The sequence below is a fragment of the Lottia gigantea genome (assembly GCF_000327385.1).
Source record: "Lottia gigantea unplaced genomic scaffold LOTGIsca_45, whole genome shotgun sequence".
NCBI lineage: Eukaryota > Metazoa > Mollusca > Gastropoda > Lottiidae > Lottia > Lottia gigantea.
The window spans coordinates 124,668-151,418 of NW_008709577.1; the positions used below are offsets into that span (position 1 = coordinate 124,668).

A 26,751-nucleotide genomic window follows, 5' to 3' on the forward strand; every position below is an offset into this window, starting at 1 on the left:
TTAAGGTAAATCAGACATAGCTTTATCTATTTCATTTCTATATTTAGTAACCTGTGTATTTATATTACTATCTCCAACTTGACCATCTTCATATCTATAAAAACACAACATTATATAAATATATTTTATTATTTACTATAATTGTAATAGCTTTATGATATAGAAAAGTAAAATGAAATAATTATGGTCCTCACTAAAAATATCTATGGAAAAAATGTGACAATAAAATGATTAATCAAGTAAAATGAGCCATTTTGTCAGACAACATGTGTTTTAATATATCGTTGACAAAAAGTCATGGCAGCCCAGACAGAGTGTCCTGTTACACATAATTTGTGATTGAATTCATCCTATGGTTCAGTTTGGAGAAAGATTACTCCAGTGAAAATTTAGGTATACAAGAACTCACACGAAAAAGAATCTGGTACAAACATGGTCACTGTTAGCTGCTACCCAGATATCATTATTTTTCTTTAATTCAGGTGATGTTATCACTACAAAATAAATTACCACTATCATTAAATTGGAAATAGAACATAGCCTATGGGGAAAGGCATGAAGAAACAAAAACATCACTACATGATCCCTTATTTAATCATCATTACCAAAATTTCAACAAAAGAATAACCCAAAAATTATCATTACCTATGTGGACAGGGATAACTACAAAATAATCCATTTAAAATATAATTATCACAAAGTTTATAACAGCATTATCCTAATATCATCTTATGTGGACAGGAATAAAAAGAAAGAGTGCCTTTAGTTGCACAATAAACTGTTAGTTTAAAAAGAACTGAACTTACCTTCACATATAGCAATACAATTAATAATATTACTGTTTAAAAATCTTGTTGATTTCTGAAATACATTATAAATCGTATAGCAGGGCTGCTGATTTGGCTCTATCTGCCGGTCATGACCAATTGGGCAGCACAAATGATGGAAGTTCAATATCCCCAATCGGACATCCAGTATAGGTTAGCCATTTGTGCATGTCATTAAATGTCATACAACTTTCTCTTCATGTTGAAGAGAAATTATCCCTTCTCTACAACTGATTTTCGTGCATTATAAATTTAGTAGAAATGTTTCACCATTTGAAAATTCTTACTTTTTCTACCGTTTTTCCTTTTTGAGTTCGATGAACTCCATAACCCATTCTAGAATAACCAAATGATATAGATGAGGAAGGACTAAGGTAAATACCCTTACCATATGCTGAACCATTAACCTAAAATATAAAAAAAACAAATTATTATGATTAGCTTCCTAGTGTACATTGCCTTGTACATTTTAATAAAACCATATAAAAGACAGCCAAAACTTTGATGTCAAAATGTTCATGACAAAGAAACCTGACATGGTCATTATTTAACTGAGATAACATCAAATAACAATCTTATTAAAGTGTGTTTTTAGATGTTTTGTAATATGATTTTTATACACTTGACATCATTTATCTTACAACAGACTTCTTTAAATCATGTTCAATCTAATTGTGCCAAATTGCAACGAGAATTCTTCACTACTCACTCACTCATCCTATTATTTAATAATTAGCTGGTACTAAAATAGATAAATAATAACAATAACCTGTTTACTAGTACCAGAAGCTACAACCAACCCTTCTCTAATAATAGAGTGCCAATTCTCTAAACCTGAACCGCTGAAAAACACAAGTTACCACACAATAAGAGAAATTGTTATTCATAATGGGAAATATTTTTAGCTGCCATCTCAAAAATATATTAGAATATCTCAGACTTGGCCTCACTTAAAAATAAATCTCATCAATATGCCTGACCACACTAAACTTTGTCACAATCTTTTCAAAACTCTCCTCCATCAAATTCCTCACGATTTAAAGAGAAGATATCTAACTGGGTATATAAACACAAGTACCTTTAGTCACATATAAATCATCTAAACAATTAAAATATGTTTAAAATAGAGGGTAAAAACATTTTATATTGATTATCTATTGTAACCATATACTTACTGGAAAGCAAATGTACTACCATATTGTTTTCTTAAATCACAAAATTTGGCTTCTTTGGCAGGGGGACTACTTCTCAATAAAAACTGATGTGGTGTTGCCATAGAGGAAATAATCTGTAATAGTCAACACTTACAATACATCATGTAGTTAAATAATACTTTCTTTTGATATTCACTTGGAACATTTGAAAATGGGTTCTTTAGATTCTAAAATTAGATTAAGATTCATTATATAATTGTAAATAAAGTATAGTTTCTTCAGTGTTTGAAAGATAAATTAAAATAGATGTACAGATTTATTATTCAAATGATATAATTACCTTATTAGGTGAAAGTTTTACAATATGTGATCTATTACTAGATATTATCCTTCAAAAAAAATAATAAACATGGCAATATGGGTAAATAACAATATGTAATAAATAAATGTTTTTATGACATTCTAGATCACTTTTGATCTTGATCTGACAGATGTTTGGATCTAAGAGGAGCCTCTTTCTCAATTATAGCAGGCTACCATTACACAGTAGTTTTAAAAGACAGACACAAACTAAATTACCTACCATTGTAATAAAGGATAAGCTAAAATATTTCGGACATCTAAATTGGTTTTTAATTCCAGGCTAGTAAACATACTCATAGAATTCATATCTGGTATCATATTCATTATCTCCTCAATTTTACTGTAATCTTTATTCTGAAACCCAAAAAAATTAAATCATACTTTACTGTAATTTTTTGTTCTGTAATCAAAGTGTATCAAACAATACTGTTTATTTTGTAACTTTAAAATATGGCTAGGCAGTCATTTGAAACCAGTTCCTTCAAATGCAAGAAATTAACAGAAATACTGGACCTTATACCTTAGGACTAAGAGCAAGTTCTGTAGTTTTCATTGGATGAACTATTGTAGGATAAGGATCAAATATTATGGTTCTACGGTTACTTTTACAGGCAGCCTTTGACATGGTAACTAATAAATCAACAACCTAAAATAAACATAGAAAATTAACCAACACTTGCTTATAAATGACCTGCGGCATATCAATGTTTTATTAACCTAATCTGGATAACATCATTAACAATTTAATTTCGCTTACTGAAATTGTAGTCATTGTAGTAGCCCCCACGCCCCTCCTCCTATTTAACCCTTAGTAAATGAGGGTAGTAAAACTCACTTCAGCTCCTGTTGCTATATCAGCTGCAGCATCACCCATTACATGTAAAGTTTGGTAGGAAAATACACATAATTCTCTTGAACATACCGCAGGCTAAAATAACAACATCATATCTGTATATTATGGGAATGAGGTCATACATGCAAACGTGTATAGTGATCTTTTGTAGTATTTCAGCAATTGGTTAATGTCATATAAAAAATGGTTACAGGAATGTCACTATACCTTTAACATGGCACCATTTTGAAAAACATGGGGTTCATCACAGATAATACAGTACTCATTCAATGTTGGAATTCTTTGTCTTGCATAACGAAATACCTGCAATGAAAGGAATGGCTTGAGGCTTGGATTTTTGAAGGCAAACTTTGTTGAAATGAGCTTATCCAGTGTCAACATAATTTCTATTTCAAATTCAAGCATCATGACTGTTGGGTAATTATTGGAACTAAAAGTAAACTAAGCGAGAATACTGAACATTGGTTGATTCCAGGGTAGGTAACCTGTATTAAAACTCAGCCAAACAGTATAGATATCTCATTAGATAATCAGCCTACCAAATTTCATCTAAAAGAAATCTAGCAAAAAAAAAAAATTACTAAGTTAGTCTGACAATATCATTTCTGATTCAATCTACACAGCAAAGGATCATGTTTCTTCCATCTTGAATGAATGGACACATTTTGATGTCATAGCCTATGAATGCATTCCTGACAAAGAGAAACTAGTGTCATGATAAGCAATAATATGCTAATATCTCACCTGCACAAGAAATCCATTCTCCAAGCTAGGTATATTTTTAGAGTTAAGGCCCTTGATTGTTGATGATGGCAGCAAAGTTAGATCTTCCAAAGGAGCATTTGATGCTAAATTAGGTGTTGTAGCTGATGTAACCATAGATTTTTGCCTTTTTGCTAATTTTTTATTATACATTTTAAAACAATTTGGTTGTGAATTTTGACGGGATGGAGGAGGAGGTTTCTGTGAAGGCCCTGCAGTAGTTTTACTATTCATATCAACACAACTACAATTGAAATGAAGTGATTATAACCCCCTAATAATCATGTAAGTCTAAAAGCATGGTGTAAGGCAGTTCGGTCTGCAATTGGGTAAATGTGAAATACAAACTGACTAATTTATTCTCATTTTTCGATTTCAAAATAAAGAAAACATCTAAAAGCACAACAACAGCAAAGACTGATTCTGAGGTTTCCAGATTCAATCTCTGTCTCTGTGAAATGCAGCTGCCGAAATACAATTTTTAAAGAAAAATATTCCATACAGGAAGAAACCCTACCTCTCTGGACTAGTAACAAGGAAATTCAAAGCCTCCTGAACATTACCACGAGTAATAATCAATGAATTACGTGCTAATTCTACTGAAAATCCCATATCAACAATTTGACAAATAGCTGAATCATCAACATCATATACTGGATCTTTTATATCTCTACAAATAATATCAACTATTTGTTCACATAAACTGATGAATCAAAGATATATACATGTATAAGTTTAATGTATTCACTTAAGAACCATGATGAACGAATTATATATGACCTTGAATAAGTCATCTTCACTCATAATTCCAATCAATCCAGTTTTAAATGCATACAGATTATCTGGGAAAGATCAATGCCAAAAGGTTTGGCAAAGGATAAGTTGTTATCCTTGTAAAATATAGTTGCTTTTTTCTTTCTAATTTTCAGAGTGACTGAAAAAAAGCTTTTGGTACTCCTCACAACTTTCTGCTGGCGTATTTCTACCTGTAGTTGATGAAATGAGGAACTTTTTATTAATCAATGAAACCAGTCACGATTAACACACAAGGAGAAACATTAGGAAAATAAACTTATGTAGAAAATCATACTTGACTACAGACGGGCAAAATAATAAATCACTTACAAAGAAGATGTATCTGGTAATGCTGAATCATCTTTAAGTATATTACACAATTCTGTTGGTACACTGACTGATCTTGATATAGCATTATCTAATGTTTTATTACTGATCTTCTTCCATTGTTCTAATATAAACACCTCCAGAATTCTACAGATCAAATATTCATTTTCAACTTAATTTCACTGGTATTATATTAATATTTCATGCAGTTAGAATAAGCATCTTAAAGTATTGCTGAATTGGATGTATTGGCCATACCAACTGTTAGAAAATAATGCAGAGGATTTTGATATTTAAAATCTAAATACTTGATGAAGTTCACCTTTTACACTTTATGGATTTATCAATGATATACTTAATCTAGAATGCCAAGTACATACAAGCAGTTATAAATCTAAAATGATTTCAATTATAACTTACTTAGCCATCTGTATACCGATACTAAATTTATCTTTTTTTGATAGTTGATATACTTCAATCTTTGGTGGCACTGAAGAGACACATAATCTGAGTAATGAAGTTCAGAAAAGCATACATAAAACCAAAGATAGATAGATGTGAAAAATGTAAAAGGCAATGCCAGACCATAATAATGTTAGCCAGGTCAAGAATCAATCAGTTTATAGTAATTCTTAAAATCTGAATTTGATCTTAGTTAAGTTTTCTAGCATAATATTCCTGGACTATTTAAATTGATATCAAAATCTGATTATAGACATGAGATCTATACTGTTTTTACCTGCATAATCTAAATAATCATGTGATGACAGGTGTAATCTAACTACTATTGGTTCATCACGAGATATTTTCCAGGCACTTGTTACATCTTCTTCAAGAAATGACACTGGTATATTTAACTCTATATCTATTTCATGGATAGGATCTAATAACCTGAAAAAATAGCAAGAACCGATGAAGTGCTTAAGTCTACAGCAACTTAATGTCTCCTTTGAGGTTATTATGTGCTCTTGACTACTTTTTCAGACTGAAATAATCGGATATCAACAAATGATCAGGACCGTATCTAAAATATATGGACAGATTGAGTCATTCACCATGTTGTAATATATATGAAATTGGGATTTAATTAATAAAAAGTTGCTGCCTCAAATTCCAATTCAAATTATTAATATGTGCATATGTTCAAATTTCTATGACCCAAATCAAACTATCTTTTCTTTTTGATTTGACACCTTACCAATCAAAGTTATCAAACAGAAAGTGAAAGTACAATGTAATTTAGTCATAATATGTACATATAAGATTATATGAAATATAAAAATGCTGACCTGTGTGTGACTGATTTATCTCCATATAATAATTCAACTTGTTCTATATCAGACACTATCAAACTATTTATATCACAATTATCTGTCTCAGAAAACTGAAAATATTTCTTATCATTATTAAGAAATCAAAACATAAGTAGCAACTTGGCACCATCTATTTTTTTCAAACTCCTGTCTAGGCTCATATTATGATACCTCAAATTACATTCAATTACACCAAGTAAGCCCAGTACAGTTTAAAAGGCTTTAATGTTGTTTGTTTGATATACTTATACCATACCTGATTTTCATCAAAATAATCATCATATTCATCTGTATCAAATCCAGATACACAATCTTTATATTCAGACTGGTCTGATTCTTTACTTAATAACCTATTTACTGTTGGTTTACATAATAAATCCATTTCTGGTCCTCTTTCTTTACACAGTATATCTTAAATTTCAAATAAAATTTCCATTAAATATCTTTATTACATATAATAATACATATAATGCGAAAATTTCAAATTCATCCATAATTCTACAAGATAAACATGCAAACTTACATCAGAATTGATCAGTAAATCTAATGTTTTTATAACTCAAGTTTGATGATGTTTGGCCAAATCAAGAATAATAATTCAAACCTGATAATCGAAAAATTTTTCACATATACTTTTGAGCATATAAAAATCCTGGTTAAAATAATAAGATTATAAATTATATGAGTGATATTTAGGTACCTGTATCATATATTAATCATTTAGTGATGTATTGACTATCTTAGACCTCCGTTTTAAACACAGATTTGTTTACTGACCTGTGTGTAATTTTTGTAAAATAACTGGCACTGATCTATTTACTACTTCTGTCTTATTTTCTTCGATATAACTGAGCAACGAATTTTCTGATAAAAGATAAAAACTTAATGAATATAGTAACAATACAATTAATAAGAAGGTTAGGAATCCTCAGCAATAGCAATTCATAATTTTTATAAGCTTAATCATTGAATTGACTTCATATTGCATGTATGTAGCCTATGTATAGATAGTTATCTAAACTTTCTTGATAGATATGGATATAGGAGTCTATTTTGTTACTCTATTAAACAGATCTATTACAATGCCCTCTTAAATTAAACAAATAAGTATAGCAGAATCTTTACCGTTCCAGGGCAATATTAACATTTTCTTATGCAGATATCAAGTATCTGACATATCAATACACACTGAATGTGTCATCAATTCCTGAGCTACCAATCACATGCCACCCCTGACCATGGGTTTATGCTACAGCATCATAAAATGCTCATTTTTTCTACCTGTTCATGTTCATATCATTAAAGTTTGGATGCAGAATAACCAGTACCTCCATAAATTTTCCTAAACTAAATGTTCAATACAATTATATACCAACCTGGATATTCATCTGTTGCACAGAGAGAAAACTCAGCTGGATATTTACCACACCAACCAAACGTTACAATTAATCCTTCAACATGAAAATCTATAAAGAAAGGTTGAAATTATTTATCTAACCTGACTGTGCATTATCTTGAAAGTCACAATATCAAGATCTGGACATTCAGACACAGGTTCAGTCTGATTTCAAAATGATTCCTTTCATTTTTCTGATGCAAGACAATCTTGTTCAATAAATATAATATTTTGTTTTATCTATAGGGTACCGGTACAGATATTTCAGATTCAGAGGCTAATAAGAGTTACAAAGTGTGGACTAATGTTGTTTATTACTGTTTAAGTGTTTCTTCTGCATGTGTACAGTTGACACCATTGGTCATCCTTGACTGAAGACAATAAATCACATTCTGATTTCTTAATGCATTTAAATGCATGCAGAAGGATTTTGTACTCTAATTATTAGACATTTACCTTTAAACTTCCATCCAAATTTTTCAGTAAGTGATATTACATTTGCCACATCCAGTTCAAACCTTTCTCTGGTTTTGCAACATTGAGCCATGATTCTTGTTCAAATTTCACTTTCTAGCCCAATTACTTCCCTGCTGAGTGACTGCAGACTGGCTTGAGTTGGTAGGCGACAATTAAGTGACAAGATTTTAAAAGTTTTTTCAATAGGCTTGCCAAAATATATGTTATTTGGTTGTGTAACCATACTGCTCCATACCTCAATTATACATCGATAAACACCAAAATATGAAAGTTGTGCAATCTCTACTAGAATTAATTTTTGACATTTCTCGATATCCCAGTTTGTTTACATGGGAAGTAGATCCTGCTGTCAAAATGTCCTAAACTGATATCGCACCACATTGGTTATGGTCAAAAAGGCCCACTAGACTTGATTTTTAACCACACTCAATCTCAGAATCAATGAAGTATTATTCATTATTTGTCTATATTCATTTTTCATTATCAAAGCTATTGACTTCCATTCTTTTTTATACATGTTATGCCTCTTTGCAACGCCAAATTTATTAATTTTGTTCGGTATTTCGGACTAATACAATCAGGGTATTTACTGCGCATGTCTTGGAGTACCGACAAGGTTTCCGGTAGGGGAAACTTATTTTTAGTTTTTACAAAATGGTAAAATCCTGCAGCGCAGAAGGATGTGTTCAAAGATTCAAGTCGGGTTCGGTAATTACCTTTCACCGGTAACGATAAGAATTTATAATATTTATTTTTGGATATGTCGCTGCTTGCGGAAAATTTCGGCAATTGGTTGGTCAATTCGTCCAGTGGTCATGTCGTCCCTTCTTGGAATCTTGGCCATTTCGTTCCCCACCATAGAGTTATATATAACTCTATGTTCCCCATTGATATCGGCAGCCTAACTAAAATTGTGCATCTTTCGTGTTGAATACTGCTATTAGCATCACAGATGTGCAGCACTATATTTTGATCGCGCTTCTTAGCTACATTTTTCTATTTGTAGATTTCCAGCCGATGAATCTCTACAAATGAAATGGTTGCTAGCAGTGGGTAGATTTGATCCAGTTACCAAAGAACTATGGAAACCTTCAAAATTCCACGTATTATGCTCAAAGCATTTTCACAAAGATGACTTTTGTCTCTCAAGGCATAAAACTTTAAGACTGTTAAAAAAAAATGTTGTTCCATCCATTTTTATAAGAAAATCAAATAGACAGGTTAGGTAGTCATCTGGATGTTTTTATACCATCTTATTAAAATTCTCAAAACCTAGACTTTGTGTAAGACATGAAATAACCTTCCATACGCAGACATTGACAGAACAATTAGTACAAATGTCAGGTTTAATCTTTTTTTAGCCTCACAGTATGAAATGAACGAAAAAGGGTCTTTTCTGGTCATTGGTATTGTTAACAGTAGTCAAGATTTCCATTTTCTTGCAGCAGATTGACATTAATAGTACGGAAGTGTTTTGATATATTGACAAAAGCTAGAAACAAGACTGTTATCTCTGATTATAGAGTAACTAAGGTAAAGAAGTCATTACTGATTTGAACAAAATCAAAAACCGCTTTTTATTTTTTTTTTGTATTTATTGCTATTTGTGACGTGGTGTACTTATTCTCTTCAAATAAAATAAGTTTATGTCATGTAGCATGTTCCTTAAGCAATGGAAGATTATTCACATCTAACCGTTGCTTGTACAATACCATATTCTCGTCATTAGAGACTTAAAACCTCCCTTGGCAAACCTAGTCACTGTTAAGTTTATCCAATCAGGAACATTTGTCGTAAAAGGATTGTGATTGCAAATAGCGGCCTCCATTATATTATACGGAAATGTTGCAGTTTCGCACCAACCACCTTTTCGATAATCCATCACGTATACTTAATATTCAGATTTCAGAGCATTCTAACACTTCCGTCCATCTTAAGCAATGTTTTCAGGTGGGATTTTTCCGGTAATGGCGAAATTGAAGGGGACATAATTTGCGAATCATTGATTCGCATGCCATTTCAAATATGATATCCTGTTTTAAAGATTATAGAAGATATTCTTTTCATTGGTAGTCTGAAAACTATATAATAGCTGTTTGAAAATTGACACTTTATGACTAAAAACTCAACCGTGAACTTTGAGACTCAATTATCAGAAAGCATATTGGTTACTAAAATTTTGCGTTATTCAAACATTTTCCCGCAATAATTTGTTTGAAGGAATCTAATTGGTAGAGAAGTAACGTTGCTTATTAAGGAACATGTAGCAGAGAATGGATGAATCTGCACTAGCTATTTAAATGTATGATCAATTATTTACAGGTCAGAAACCAGCATTCCACAACACCACCTGCATTACCTTTTATACCAAGTAACTCCATAGCCAGTGAGTCAACCACAAATATCAGTGATCATACATACTATTGTGAATTAGATACATTAAAACAGAAATATAATGACATTTTACAAGAACTTGAGATCACTAAGACGGAACTGTTTAACTCTAAGAAAAGAGAAAAGTGCGCACAGCACATGCTCAATTTGGTACTTAATGATTTAAAAGTGTTAAATGAAGTCAAAAAGTACTGCGAAAACATAAAGATGAATTGGAATTTCGATAGCTCTACCACTGAAACTAGAACTCTAAACTGGAACACTTTTTGGTCAATTTTGAAAAGAGGGAAAGGAAAGTGTAATCAAACAGTAGTTGTTGCACATTATTTATATTTGCTATACATTTTGTGTTCTACAGTTTAAGGGCAGTCTAATAATTTGACTGAGATTATGGACATGGTGAATTGGTTAATAATGTTACATCCCCTTTTCTGTTCTGAATAAAGCATTAAGTTATAGCACGTTTTACTCTGTAAATTTATCAGGTAGAATTTGGGATGATCGAGGTTTTCTGCGCAGATCATAATTGACATATTACAGAGGCCCCGGCGTCCCTTTGCAGAGTCATGGTGGTAGGTTAGGGGGGCTTTCACCTGAAAAATTTTAATATGGAAAGCTGAAGAATACATCTAACGCGATTTTGGAAGTGAAAATAGTATAAATTGAAAAAATGCACGTGTCAGACAAGCAATTGACATAATATAACATTATAGACCGGGAGCTAGGTGGAGTTTAATCATAAAGTTGAGCCCAAAAGGTTTGATACCTCCATTGTGAAGACATTACTACAGGACTTCAAAATCAAGAATTCTTAAGGTCCCCGCTTGGTGCGTTACCTAGGCACAGCTCCTCAAAGATTCCCCAAAAACACGTTTAATCAAAATATCGAGTCCATCGATGTTTTTTTCATAAAAAGTAACTATGAAGTGTGCTGATTATAAAACTACATCATAAGAACACTTCAGGTGGTGCTTAAGAACACCTTTAATTAGGGCTAATTAGCGTTTTAATCAAACTTTTGAGCCCAAGAAAAATTCCATTGCCAAAGTATCAGCCCAGTCGTCAAAACACATTCGTAAGAACAGTTTGGTCGGTGCAAAAGGTGCTTAAGAACAGGTCAAAGTTCAAACAGGTGGATGAATGAACAGAAAATTACAATTGTCAAACTTGTCCACTTGGACTATAGATTCAGCAGTGGATTTACCCGGTGTCATAACTATACACTAATATACTTTAATGGATATATAAGATTATAGAGAGATTCTGTTGTAAAGTTATGACACAGGTAAGTCCACACTGATAATACTAATATACTCGTATTGACCAAGTTTAAGAATTTCAATTTCATGTTCACTCTAAGAGATAATAACTCTTTAACATTAAAATATGATCACATCATCGCTGTTTAATGGAGATAGTCCTCTACATTTTTTTTAGTTTCTCATCTGTTAAGAGCCAAATTTTGGCTTCCTATATCACTTTTGGATTTTGAATTTTGAATTTTCATTCTGAAAGTGATTTAGGAACCTTAAATATATGGTTCTATCAGTTAGTTACATGAAAGTTTCCAAAAGTAAAACTAACAATTATTATACAAAAACCATAGAGAAAATAAATATGAAGATCCATTCTTTGGATTGATAAAACAGTGCAAATGTTCATGTTTTTACTTCATTCACAACACCAGAGTTATTCATCGGCATTACTTTCATCACTAGATCCTGCTGCTAATATTAATTCATCATCTGATTCCACAGTTTCATCCATATCGTCTGGGATAAGTCTTTCGGGCATCTGACAACCATCAAACCAATTTATATGGTAATGACTGTCTTTTAGATACCAACCATCTGCTGCAGAAAGTTCACATGTAATAAAAGCAGTATCAGCCACATCCTAGTAACAAATCCTACACGCCTGATATGGGGTGACCACTCAAATTGGCATGGTGGAATGTCACTGGCATTTATTCCTTTGATTTTTGCAAATGGTTTATCCTCTCTTTTCGGAGAAAACCCCCTTTGAAGCATTTTATACCTGTAGCTGTTCAAAGATGTTTCAGATTTTTTTGCACCGTAAATCTTACTTAAGAACATTTCTAATTCTGAAATGACACTTTCAGAAATAGGACATTCTTTGGTTAAAAGAGAAAATGAGTGTTGAGCCTTTTTATCATTTTTCAAAAGAGTAAGTGGTCTGACTTTTCCTTTTCTGACAAAGGCTGAAGTGAAATCAGACCCAGTAAAGACATGAAAATCTGGTAAAGCCGCACACATAGAAGTACCTAGGGTAGTGGCGATTTGCGTTATATTTATATATCGACGACTATTTCTCGAGCAAGTTCCAACGTCCATCCAAACAGTGGCTGCAATTTTGTGGGAATGGTGAATCAAAATAACGGCTATGTCAGTGTCTGATGCACGTACCACAATGTGTCCTGGGTGTTCCGTTTCATCAATAACCTTGGCATGAAAACATATCATTGTATCTGCTTCCTCATGATTTGACTCCATTGTAGCAATGCACTCATGACGGACTTCGTGGTTTTCAACGAAAAAATGATGACATTGGTTAAGATGACCGACATATAGATGGCAATCTTTAATGATGGTACTATAGTGTAACTTCTTCCATTCCTCAATCAAAAAGCTTGGAAGATTCTTTTTAAATGATGTAGATTTAAGTGCATCACTCAAATTACGAGGACGAAGTTGATCTGGACCAGTAATTACAAATTCCTGTTCTTCAGCCCCTCTTCTTTGCCTCTCACAATCTTTTATTGATGGTTCTTTATAGGTGTCAAAGAGGAGATCAACTCTTTTTGAAGTGGTTGATGTAGCCATTATCAAGATGGTAGAGGCCAGACCTCCGTATGTAGGCGATATTTTATTGGGTAAAAGATGCAACAAGAAATTACCGTCAATCACATATGCGTCAAGAGAAGGAGTAGTTAGAGTTTCACCATTAACCATTTTCTCTAATTCTCTGAAGAGTGTAGATTTGTCGGTTTTTGCTAGTGTCCCATCATAGTTGCACATGGATAATGGTACTGGAGTCAGTGGATATGTCAATACGTATTCCAAATCTAATTTTCTATTGACAGCAATCAATAACAATTGCCCCATCAAATCCCGAGTGCATTTCAGACTAGCTACCTAGTTACTTGTGCTTTTGGTATTCCTGATGGAGCCATCACTGAAAGTAAGAAGTTTCTGTCTTTTAATAGGTTTCTCAAATCTGTTTGGATCAGCAATACAATCTTCGATGAATTGCTTATGCAATTCTGCTCCTCTCTCTGTTATTGTTAACAGGTTGTTTTTTTATTTCTAATTTCACACTTTTCAACCAGTACTAATGTTAATAAGAGAGTCATCTGTATCTTCTGGTAAGATAAAAGGATCACAAGAATTTTTTATTTGTTTAACAATTTTAGAATAATCCTCGTGATCACGCATTATTCGAGTAGGTTTTAGTTCATTTGAAGCATTCTCGGGATTAGACATTCCAGCCATCTGTAAAATAGAACTGACCATTAAAGCCCTTAAGGGCCTGGTTACCATCCATCTTTGTCGAGCTCCAAAGTTGTTTGTCATATGAGACAATCCAGTTTGACGTGAAGCGGCATTAGCATTGATTGACTGTTCCAAAGTTAGATCCACGGGAATTCTGCTGAAACTATGATCTGTTCTTCTTACTGTAAATAAGCCAGAGTTGAGTAAATCAGATAAGCCTGGATGAGTGTTGTCAATGTTCAATAAATCTAATTGAAATTTTGTTAACCATCTTGCGTAATTGACATGGTTTGTGGCAAAAAAGAGATCAATAATTGGAGTTAGAGCGAAAGAATAAAGTTCCACATCATTTGTTCGAATGGCTCTCTCCAACAAATGGAAATTTTGTATGAAAGTTACATACATTATCCAAAATTGAGAAGTAGCCACATGTTAGCCAGCCAAAGTATCTGTTTTGAACTGATTAAAGAATGCCATTGCCAAATTAAAAACACTAGAACATTCACATTTGGCCACAATATCTGATCCGGTCATTCCATCAATGCTTGCTTTAAAGTCTCGAAAATCCTCAGCCTGTGGGTATTGATCCAAACACTTTTGAAAAAACAAAGTTTCTAGGGATACTGCTAAAAGCGGATGAAGTCTTTTACATCTATTAAAATGTGTACCACATAAAAAGCCATTCAAAGAACCTGATGATAGTACTAAAGATTCTGTGAGCATAGCAGGACCTCCTGAGCCATCAATAACTTTGCCAATAGCCTTAAACATAGCCATTTAAATATGGAACAATCCGGGCATGATGAAAATATTGTCATATAGTGGCGTTTCTGTAGCCTGGATTTGCATGGCCGGTTTTGCAGCATTCAGGTCATAGCTTACTATGCCATAGCTCTGTCCAATCTCTTCTGCACATTGTTGAGTAATTTTTAGTGTATGTTGAATTACATCAAGCTGAGTTATTCTTCATGTACATTACCCTTTGTTTCTGCAACTCGTCTACGTAGAATTGAGAATTGAAACCAACCCACATAGGAATATTTGTTGTAATAAGACCATAGCAAACCATCCATGTGAAATCCAGATGTCCTTTACGCCTTTTGGTATCCATGGATTTCCATACATCTCTACATTGGTATTCAAAAATAGTCATTCTTGGTTTTTTCCTGTAAGGCTGCAGGTTAAATACAGTGACATCCAGTTTTCTTTTCCTACTGTTTGAGCCTTTCCCAATTGTTGATGCAGGTACATTCATGCACTCAGAAGAGATACTCTCAGCCTGATACATAATACCCATAGTATCATGCAATGTATTTGATCCTAATAGCGTCTCGCACAATTCATCAAAATTGTCAAAAGCAACACCGAAAGGTACATTTTTCTTGCAATCAGCAGGTAAACAAGTGTTCTGATTCTGGATTTTTTCACCAACCATAGTTTCCAATTCTTCTATGAAATTATAATTGGAGCAGTGTCCGAATCTGTTTAGTAGTGTAAGCAGCTTCTTACTCCCTGTCAGGGACTTGATAGCACCACCAAGACTTATATGTTTAGCTGGATTTATAGTTCCATTTGAAACAATGAACAAAGCGTCTTGGCTTGATGACCCTGCCCTTCTGATAGTTTTAGTGAATGGTTATCGTAGATAGGTCCTCCAAAAAGTGTACGGAAGAATTTATATTGACTAATTCTGGGGGGTTTGCCTCCCCTTTCTGCAATGTCTCTCTTGTCGAATCGTCCAGTAATTCTGATTTCTCTATACTTTTCAGGAGCTTTCGAAGAACCAATGCCGCTTTCACAATAATATTTTCAGACGTTGCACAAAAATCGTAAGCTTTCCTAACTGCTTCTGGTGATATATTTCGGCATTGTACAATATAGCCCCCTGTTTCTTGCCTGCATCAGAGTGTGATTTTAATTGTTTGTCAAATTTCTTTAAAAGAATTTTCATCAAATATTGAGCACTACTGACTGGTATTTCGCCACATTCCTCGCAAAATGTTAAGTATTGGGAATATACGGACGTTAGTAATTCAGATCTTTTCTTTTTTATAATGAAATCATTTACATATTTATATATAGCTATCAGTGATTCACTTTCACGCTTCTTTTCGTCAGTATTACTGTCTCTGTCTTCAATACGTCTTGCTGCTTTCACATAATTAGTTCGATATGAATGGTGGTAATGGACTTCTTTTGCAACAAAATCAATGGATGAAATTTTGGTAAGTAATTTATTGTCCTTCAGGATATTTGCTGACCTCTTTATTAGTATTTCAGCATCTCTGGTTTGACATGCTCCCACATACTCAAATTTATCACCTTTCTTCTTTCGTTTAGAATTACAAAAGATGCAGTTTTTTTCAAACACTCCTGTACTCCCACTTGATTCAGCTCTGTCTGTGGTTGAACGTAACAATGTTTGGGTGGATACACCTGAATCTACAGATTTGTCTGAAATTGCCGTGAAATTTTTATAACAGTTTTTGTGATATCCATTTTGAGAGTTATATTCCACTGGCAATGAGGCAATAACATCAAAATATTTAGATTGGTTGAAATTTGTTTTACTTGATCTTGATTTTGCGGATTGTTGAATGACTTCCCAATGGTATGATTGGAGTTTTACTAATTCCTCCAAATTGTCAGATTTTCCACTATCCAGGTGTAATATACAGTCTTTTAGTTTCACTGATGGTGTTTCCATGCTCTCCGAATTATTTCAAGAAAATAGTACATGCACAAATTTAAGAGTTACTAATTTCTAAAATTATTGATTAGATTAGTCTCTGGAGAAATGTCTAATTATGACGTCACTAGAGGGGTACTGCATATACATCAATATAGTAGCTTCCAATAGCTGTCCCCGATACACATAATTTTTTTTTAGAAAACCGCGTTACAGCCCCTTTAAAGATGTTTCTAAGTATAGGTAAATTAAACTACTGGGAAAAAAAAAAGAAACAGGTTTCAGGTTATAGAGAAGATTTTCTCAGTTTTATAAGGGTATTGAACAGTTTAATTTTCTATATTTACCTGATTATTGAATCACTCAAACAAAACTAACAGAATTCAACAAACTTGAGGATTTATCGTCTTGTTTAGTTGACACACAACTTGAGGTGTTATATTATCACGTAGAAGATTGGTTTAGCAAAAACTCTTAAAAGATTTTTGTCTGTGTTTAAATCAACTCAGATTAACAGGTAATCTGTATAAAGGTGGGCACAAATTTAGTATCTTTTTTTATTACTATTCATCCATTTTCCTAACTAATCTACACCCGAGACAGTATTCAAGGTCTATTTCTATATTATATTCTGAAATCTGTTTGAAAATAGTGTTTAGGGACTCAACAATTTTACATTTTTAACAGTGGAATCAAAAAAATTCCTTCCTTATATGAGCTTAAAGAATCACTTCAAATCATTTGAGCCAAGGAAGAACACACATCAATGGAATAAATGGATCTGACCAGATTTTATCTCATTGATTATATTTCCGAAAGTATATTGCTTTTAAGAATACCTTCTTTTCTTCTCTTAGTGAGTGAATTCGGGATCAGATTCCCTGTTAATTATAAGTGATTACTGGTCGGTTCAACGTTCAGGTAACAATGTTAGATGTTTGTTAACAATCCCAGATTACCTGCTATTTATAAAGTGGTCATTTCATTTACCTGTCGCTACCTGGTCAAATGGTTCTCATCTCATTGATGTTTTGTTCTAAATGAAGAATATGTTTCCTTTTCAAGCAATACAATGAATTAAATCAGCCTCTACATTAGCTTTTGATACAATTCGAAAAGGATATTTCGGATTATTATTCTTAGTCAGCAAGTGATTTTCAAAGGTGCCAGCTTTTGTGTCAATTCATTGGAAAATTATTATATAGCTTGATAATAATAATGTTTTACCTATTGCAAATATATAACAAACATTAATAGCGACACAGATGTTTTTTTTATATAGAATAACAATAACATTATGTTTAGAACGAGAAAATCAATTGTCTCCAGAAATTACTTTGTTATAAACTGAAATTTTGTGATTCAGCCTGTGTTGTAAAAGTGATGTGCACGTTTGCTGCAGATATTGGGATACATTTGTATCAAACTGATCTTGGTTGTAAGCCAAAACTGTGGATATAAAGTAAATCATTTTTTTCTTCAGATGACAAAGATTAGTCGATCGTCTTCCTATACAGATTTGTAAACCAAATCTAAAATGGGAGTAGGAAACAGCCGTAAAAACAATACAGGTAATTTTTTGTATCTTCTTGCTTTTTTTCATATAGGATCGTTTTTGTACGCCCACATCTCTCTATCTCCCCTGTCCGTCGGTCCGTCCGCCTGTCGGTCCGTCCGTCAACATTTGCTTATAAACGCTCTAAAAACTAGATTTTTTGATGGAATCAAATGAAATTCGGTATGTGTATACATATTCATAAAACGAAGATCAAGTTCGAATTTGAGCTATTTTCGACCGTTAGAAGCAGAGTTATTGCCTTTACCCCAAAATCTTGAATATGCTATTACTCTCTTAGTTTTCAACCGATTTTGATGAAACTTAAAATGGATGTTTTGTTTTTACCATCCCCATGCCTTGAAGGGCGTATATGACTGTGGTCCACTATCTTTTTAGTTCCGGATACTGTAACGCTATCATCGGCAAAAATACTTCGAAATGAAAATACACCTTTGTTTTAGCCAATGTTTGATAAATATAGATCTCAAATATCTAACGCAGTATAATGTATATACAGATCGAACTGCAATATTGAGGTTACTATATGTAGTATATAAAATTTGATGATATTTGTCTTGTATTTTTGGTTAATCTTTTCGATTACAACGAGTCTTATTTGAGTTGAGTTGATATCGAAGGTCAATCCGAATTCTATATATTCTATTACACGCAATTTGAAATTGCACAGGTTAGTAATATTCTTAAAAAATATTTGAAAATATGACTTGATAGCTAGGCCTTACCACTCGAAAAACAAAAACGTTTTTAAATTCACAAATTCAATCAATTACAAGCACTAAGATGTTAGCAATTATTTTCAACTATTGGATATTGGAGCAGCCAACACCACCCGACCCAACTCCCCCCCCCCTCCCTCAGAGGAAAAGGATAAATTAATGATTAAAAGTATTGAAATGTTTTATGTCCACTGAGTCCAGTGTAACATAAATAAAACAGGTGTATAGGTATGGTGGTATGTTTAACAGGAATTTAACTCTCACCTGTCCAATATCTCATCTAAATAAATTACATCTGAATTCTTCATCGACCATTTCCTTGTCAATTTACTTTCTTCTGAAATATTTCCAAAAGGAGATTAAAAGGATTTAGTGAGAAAATGTTTGGGAGGGAGGAGGGGGAGAAGATGCTAATTCAAATTAAAGAGAGAGCCAATATTCTTAAAAAAAATAGTATTCTCAAATGCTCGTTTGTTAGAACACAGAATGATGTACATCATTTTAAATGGTGTCCCTTTCAGATGAAAACAATTTTAAAAAAGTTAATTTTTTTTAACAAGTACGTTTATCTGAAAATTAGAGACGCATGGTACAGTCTCTTTACTTTAACCATACCTTCAGTAGAGAAAGTTGTAGAACAGTTTATATAACGGTTTAGAAATGTGTAAATATTGTCTGTGTGGTATATTGATTACAATAACAACTGTATTGGTAAACTAACCCACCACAACGAGTTTCATTAAATAAAAACAAACACATATTATGATGGTATAAATCTTCAGTATTCACATCTGTCCAGATTTTATTCTTTTATTCATAATCGGTATCATACCAAGCATTTTGGTCGGATTACACCATCAAATATTTAAACCTCAAACCAACTAAAGACGAAAACGCCAAAAGAGATTTGGCATTATTATACATCATACATTAATCTATATATCATAATACACACATGAATGATTTATTACGTAGCACTTTTATCTTTAGTTGTATTTTAATCAGATTGTTCCTGTGTAGCTCGTGAGTCTAAGCCCAATAAGTTTATTGAATTCCAAATCCATTTTGGTTAGGAACTCTGAAAGTTTCGCTATCACTTCGCATGACGTTTTTTTCGGATGTTCAACAAAACTAATTATTGGTTTGGTATATTTTCAGAGGTGCAGGACTTTACAAAAGGTATAACATTTATGTTACCGATTCATGAATGGGAATTATTAAATCTTGAGCAAAATTCTGCTTTATCCAAAGCTCATTCCGTGCAAGATGGTGATGATGATGAAGATGATTTATGAAGATGAAGATGTTATCGTAGCTGGTAGTATCATTGATAGTGATGGTGAATTCTTTGCACTCAGTGATTGTGGTGTACACAAAGTAGTGCGTCACTGTACACTTTCTGAAGACAATAATGTAGATAACATAAGATTTTGCGAACTAAAAGACACAGAGTATTGCGTGTGCGGTTGTTATGTGGAAACTGAAAATAACACAAGAGCAATCGATTGTGAGTCACCACAACGCTGTAGAAAGCGCGAAGAAGCTCTAGAAAATCAATTTCAACGTTGTCTTAAAAGAAGGGAAATCAGTATACGAGAATATTTGAATGACACCACACGACCTCCAACTGTCTCATGTGCTTATGAGACCGACGATGAGCTACTGAAATATTTTGAAATGAATCAAAACCCAGTACAGGTTATCAAAAATTGCAGCACAGATGAATTCAACCAATCGAAGCTTGATCCCAGAGCAAACACAGTGAACTCTCATTCAATGCAGGACGTAAAAAATGCGAACAAACCATCGAAAATAAGACAAACTATTACTGGAATTCGGCCATGTATTCTTAAAGATTATATTCATTGTGATGACGACTGCACTAAAAGCAAGAAGAACTCCACTGGAATTTTCAACACACCTTATAATTTAATTTGTGAAAGTCAACAAAGTTTTGATTCCGGTCTTGTATCAAGTCGTGAGAATATGGGGGAATGTATATGTAAATTTCATATTTCAAGGGGTAAAACTTTTGGTGGTGAAGACAATTTGAGTGAAAAGTGTGAGCTAGTTTTCGATAAGTCCAATATAATCAGATCATTTGTGAGTAACACAAGCATCGAGTCTGGTAAAGGGTCATCAAATTCTTGTAGCGGAAGTTTTGGAAGTGTAGGGAACATATCTTACAGTTCAGATGATGCCTCAAATCATGATAGTACAGAACATTATGACGTGTCTTCTTTAAAAACCAAAAGTCGTCGACTATCTTTAAGTTGCCCTGATTTTCAGATCAATCCTAGATTCTCACGTTTGATATCTAATAGTACAAGTTTTCTGGAAAAGTATGAGTTAGATAAAGCGCACCAAAGCTTTGGAAGTGACTACAATATTGATGAAAACAATCTGACTCAAAGTTGGTATAACTTGGATTGCTTTGGAAGTGACGCATCCAATAGTTTTTCCACAATTGAACAATTAGAACGCCTTAATGCTAGAAATAATCTTTGTGATAGTGCAGATAACTTTGCTCCCTGTTCATATGCTGATTTCACTGAACTAATCCAATCTGATTGTCCCTTTGATGAATTTACCAATGGTAGAATGCCAGGAAGCAATGTTCGAGAAGCTGAATGCGATACTTCCTTGGGACAAGGTAACACATGTTCTTCTTTCCAGAAAGATAGTATTCCTGCTAATAGGAAACTGAATATTGTGCCACGGTTGTATAATTCTATTTATAATCAGCAAAATGAAGGCAAATCGCCTGTCTTTATGAAAATTTCACAAGACAAGAAATCGGAATTTGTGTCCACCACCAGTTTCCACAGTGCCGAGAAATCACATGTTTCAACAACATTTGAAAGGAAAGGCTTTACCAAAATTTCTTTTCGAGACAGTTTCCTGTTTAATCTAGAAAGAATAAATTGTGGTAAACTGGGTCGTAGATGTCGCCGTAGGCCTCTTGTAGGTCTGGAACCTAATTACAATTCAGAAAACCAAAGAAACCTGTGCTGTCCTTCTGGATTTCATCTGCAATCCAATATTTACACAGACAAGAACACAGGTTAGTGCAGCATGTTTTGTTTTGTGACACATATCACATTTCTTTATATTCTGATGCAACATTATTTCACATCTTACCATGATATATTATCATACCACCAAATATTTGAAATCATACCACGAACCATGTTTATTTTGACTCCAATAATTACATCATATCATAATATTACATATCACTATATATTTTATATCATACATCAATATAATTTACCTCAATATATTGTACATTATACCTCAATATATTGTACATTATACCTCAATATATTGTCCATTATACCTCAATATATTGTACATTATACCTCAATATATTTTACATCATAGCTCAATATATCTACCTCAATATATTCTACATTACACATCAATATATTTTACATGATCCCTCAATATATCTACTTCAATATATTCTACAATATACTTGGATATATTGTACATTATACCTCAATGTATTGTACATCATACCTCAATATATCTACCTCAATATATTGTACATTATACCTCAATATATTCTACATTACACATCAATATATTTTACATCATCCCTCAATATATCTACTTCAATATATTCTACAATATACTTAGATATATTGTACATTATACCTCAATGTATTGTACATCATACCTCAATATATCTACCTCAATATTTGTATATTAAACCTCAATATATTCTACATTACACCTCAATATATTTTACATCATACCTCAATATATCTACCTCAATATATTGTACATTATACCTCAATATATTCTACATTACACCTCAATATATTTTACATCATACCTCAATATATCTACTTCAATATATTCTACAATATATTTAAATATATTCTACATTATACCTCAATATATTCTACATTATACCTCAATATATTGTACAATATACTTAAATATATTGTACATTATACCTCAATATATTCTACATTATACCTCAATATATCTACTTTAATATATTTTACATCATACCTCAATATATTTTACATCATACCTCAATATATCTACCTCAATATATTGTACATTATACCTCAATATATTCTACATTATACCTCAATATATTTTACATCATACCTCAATATATCTACTTCAATATATTCTACAATATATTTAAATATATTCTACATTATACCTCAATATATTCTACATTATACCTCAATATATTGTACAATATACTTCAATATATTCTACATTATACCTCAATATATTCTACATTATACCTCAATATATGTACTTTAATATATTCTACATTATACCTCAATATATGTACTTTAATATATTCTACATTATACCTCAATGTATTTTGTTAGACACCAAGATATAGGACAAAGAGACATATATAATTCACACTTGACAACAAAATATACTTTATTCAACAAAATTGAGTACCCGCCGAGCGGAAACGGGTATCGGTACAGTAGATAAGGATACTAACACCTAGTATCTTTCATTCAAAATCTCCCTAATCTCCTCTTACTATGTAAGCCTCTCTACTTACATAGGGAACCTGTTCCTTCAGACTTCTGTGTTCTGGAGTCTTAGTGTTTCTGTGAATACATTTTGAGTGCCCCATATACCGACTTGCCTGGTACTCTTATGAGTTAAAATAATATATTAAAAATACGAACCCAAGCCCTACCCTATTAAAATGCATATCACATGAAAGCTAATGACTTGTAGCATATTGTGAACATATAATAAAATGGAAATGAATACGACCCATGCTTGGCCCACTTATCTAAAGGTGAATTTCAACATGATTATCTCCCTTTAGTGAAAAATACAGTAAAACTGAGTATAAGGGAACCTAGCTGAATTAAACATTAAAATATAACAAAATAAGATAAAAATGAAATAAAAGGACAAATTGACCAAGACCAACCAATCCTGGAAATCGGAGTAGGTAATTAACAAATGAAAAATGGTCACAATTTTACATCATACCTCAATATATCTACCTCAATATATCTACTTCAATATATTCTACAATATACTTAAATATTATATCTCAATATATTTTACATCATACCTCAATATATCTACTTTCATATATTTTACATTATACACGTATCTCAATAAATTTTACATCATATCACAAAATATTCTACATTATATCTCAATGTATTCTACATTATATATCAATATATTCTACATCATACCTCAATATATTCTACAGTGTATCTCAATATGTTATTTCACATTATACTTCAAAATATTATGCATTACATCCTTTGTATATATATCTCAATAGTATATAGCTCAAAATATTTTGCATCATATCTTGATGTATGACAGGTTATTTTAACTTTCAATTATCTGTAGCTTGTAGAATGCCCATTTTGAAAAGTTATCTCCCTTCAATGGTATCGCAACTGATTAAGTACCTTATTACTTTTTCAATTTAAAAATTGTCACAAACTGTACACATTACCCTTGATCTTCATGAAAATCGATAGGAGATTAAAGTAGATTAAATATTATTTATATATAACACAAGGCTGTATCTTGTACGCCGAATTACAAGTTTCAAAACTGACCTGCTTATCTTCCATTTCGTTTAAAATGTTTAAGAAAATGATTGACAACTAAGGGGGTAAGGATAATTTAATATCAAATTCAAATTCGAACTCTATCTTTTATCAACATTTTTTGAAGACCCTAGAGCGTTTACCAATACGCAGATAGATGCATAAACTCCAATCCGTCGAATAAGGTGCTTATTTTGAGGTGATAAATCTGTACCTATTTACTCTGCCTAGCACGATGCAGTTTTTATTCGTATTCAAAGTGGCTACCAATCCAAACTGCCTTCATTGAATCAATGTGAATGTTGAATGTTAATGTGACAAGCAGTTTCAAGTACAGGTTAACCTAGTAAGACATGGTATACAGAGTGAAAGTAAAGAAAGATGTATTTACTCGTGAGTAATTCTGAACAATAATTCAATGACTTAATAACAGACTTTATGGTGTCTCAATAGAATTTGTAATTTTCAAGTTTACTTTAGTTAAAAACACCCCCATCAGGTCTAATTGGTATATTATGTAGTAAATAAAAGTATTCTTTTCTATACTGATCCGTGGGAAATATATTTTCAAGTGGATAATTATTACAAGTGTATGAAGTTAAATCTTCTGCTTTATAAGTAGAAGTGAAATCGAGTTTTGTGACTTGCTACTCTACGCTTGATGCACCCGTCTCTTGAAACTATTAACGCCAAACAGTGTACAATTGTGAAAACTTTCTCAGGACATTTATTATGATGTCTCAATTCTATCTTCCATCGAACATGTCACATTTTCCACTTCAGCGTATTTGACTTGTTAAAGTAATTGGTTGAAAATGGCTTTTGGTCAAACTTTTCCATTGTACACTGAGTCTCGACGGATCGTAGCTTTAAACATTTGTTACAAGGTGTCTAACTCCGAACTCAGTCTTTAAACACCTTATATTCAATTTATATTTTGTGTTTTTTGGTGAAAAATATCTTTGTATTTGAACATCTGTTCACCTCTATTAATCATTCTGACTACATAATTTACCTTTCCTGGTGTAATTTTATATTAAATGTGCCATCTTAAACTATTATTTGGATATCAAATCCTAGCTGTACTAGTGTTAGAGAGTGACAAATACAATCATTTGTACAAAACGGATCTTGTTACACTAAAAGTTACAAATGGGGTTCATGGACTTCTTCATCATGAAACTCGAATCTTTGAAAATAAATTATCAAAGAACGGTTTTGATATAAATCGTTTTGAAGCAGTATGGGTATTTTTAAAAACACTTAAGGAGAGAAAATTAACTAGAGCAAGATAAATAATGAAAAATATCAGCACAGTTGCCTTCAATACTAATCATAAATCTACCTCCCTTTTGTCACAATAATAAATTTCACGCTCACATCGCTACCTTTAATGATTATTTAGGTGATCTATTCACTGTAGCCCCAAGGCATCACTGACCCTTATTCAGACTAAAGGGGTTGATGAAGTGTTTTTGTGTGGTTTCTATAAACATTAACTCGCTAGGAGTTACGTTTATAATAATTTGGGGTTTCTTTGATGTAATTTCTATACCACTATAACATTAAACACCTAAAGTTAATTTGAGACTTAATCGTGTTTTTCTTCGGTGGTTTCCTTCCTAAAAGAATTTAGACCAGTATCCACGGCTGTTGAATCATAAGATCGTGTTTATCATATGGTCTTATGTAGGTATATAGATCCTTTCAGTAATATACTATATAGGTATTCGGGTATAGTCAGACAAAAAGAATGCTTAAGATTTTAATTGTCTTTTTTTGTATCCCTGTTGAAGTAATACCGTACTTCTGATTCCAGTCCTCAAGACTATGGTCAACCTGTAGAATCACCAGAATGTGTAGCCTAATAATATTTTACTTGCTCTAGAAATATTTACTGCACCTAGGTTTTTTCAGACAGAACACTATCATATAATCCTAGTTTAATAATATCACTGATAAATTCAAGGGGCTTACAGTACAATATGGTAAAGATTAAGTTAAAGTAACCAGTG

General features: G+C 32.5%; 4 protein-coding genes across 4 annotated transcripts; 1 reads left to right on the plus strand and 3 right to left on the minus strand.

Annotated features, from left to right (window-relative positions):
- LOTGIDRAFT_123828 (hypothetical protein) lies at window positions 1-5,959 on the minus strand (the record flags this gene model as incomplete). Its single annotated transcript, XM_009060886.1, has 15 exons — window positions 1-94; window positions 410-494; window positions 807-903; window positions 1,115-1,234; window positions 1,597-1,669; window positions 2,003-2,115; window positions 2,322-2,370; window positions 2,565-2,698; window positions 2,865-2,990; window positions 3,180-3,272; window positions 3,405-3,500; window positions 3,942-4,185; window positions 5,085-5,228; window positions 5,502-5,571; window positions 5,821-5,959. Coding segments are annotated over 15 exons (1,677 nt in total), but the record flags the coding sequence as incomplete, so codon positions are not given.
- A 6,391-nt stretch (window positions 5,960-12,350) lies between these two features.
- LOTGIDRAFT_164355 (hypothetical protein) lies at window positions 12,351-13,786 on the minus strand (the record flags this gene model as incomplete). Its single annotated transcript, XM_009060887.1, has 2 exons — window positions 12,351-12,557; window positions 13,088-13,786. The coding sequence occupies 2 exons, from the start codon at window positions 13,784-13,786 to the stop codon at window positions 12,351-12,353; spliced, it is 906 nt and encodes a 301-aa protein (XP_009059135.1).
- Window positions 13,787-14,002: 216 nt separating this feature from the next.
- On the minus strand, window positions 14,003-15,608 carry LOTGIDRAFT_164356 (hypothetical protein; the record flags this gene model as incomplete). The annotated part of the gene is made up of 2 exons (XM_009060888.1): window positions 14,003-14,539; window positions 15,153-15,608. The coding sequence occupies 2 exons, from the start codon at window positions 15,606-15,608 to the stop codon at window positions 14,003-14,005; spliced, it is 993 nt and encodes a 330-aa protein (XP_009059136.1).
- Window positions 15,609-23,203: 7,595 nt separating this feature from the next.
- On the plus strand, window positions 23,204-23,518 carry LOTGIDRAFT_124045 (hypothetical protein; the record flags this gene model as incomplete). Its single annotated transcript, XM_009060889.1, has 1 exon — window positions 23,204-23,518. A coding segment is annotated over one exon (315 nt), but the record flags the coding sequence as incomplete, so codon positions are not given.
- Between the last annotated feature and the right edge of the window lie 3,233 nt (window positions 23,519-26,751).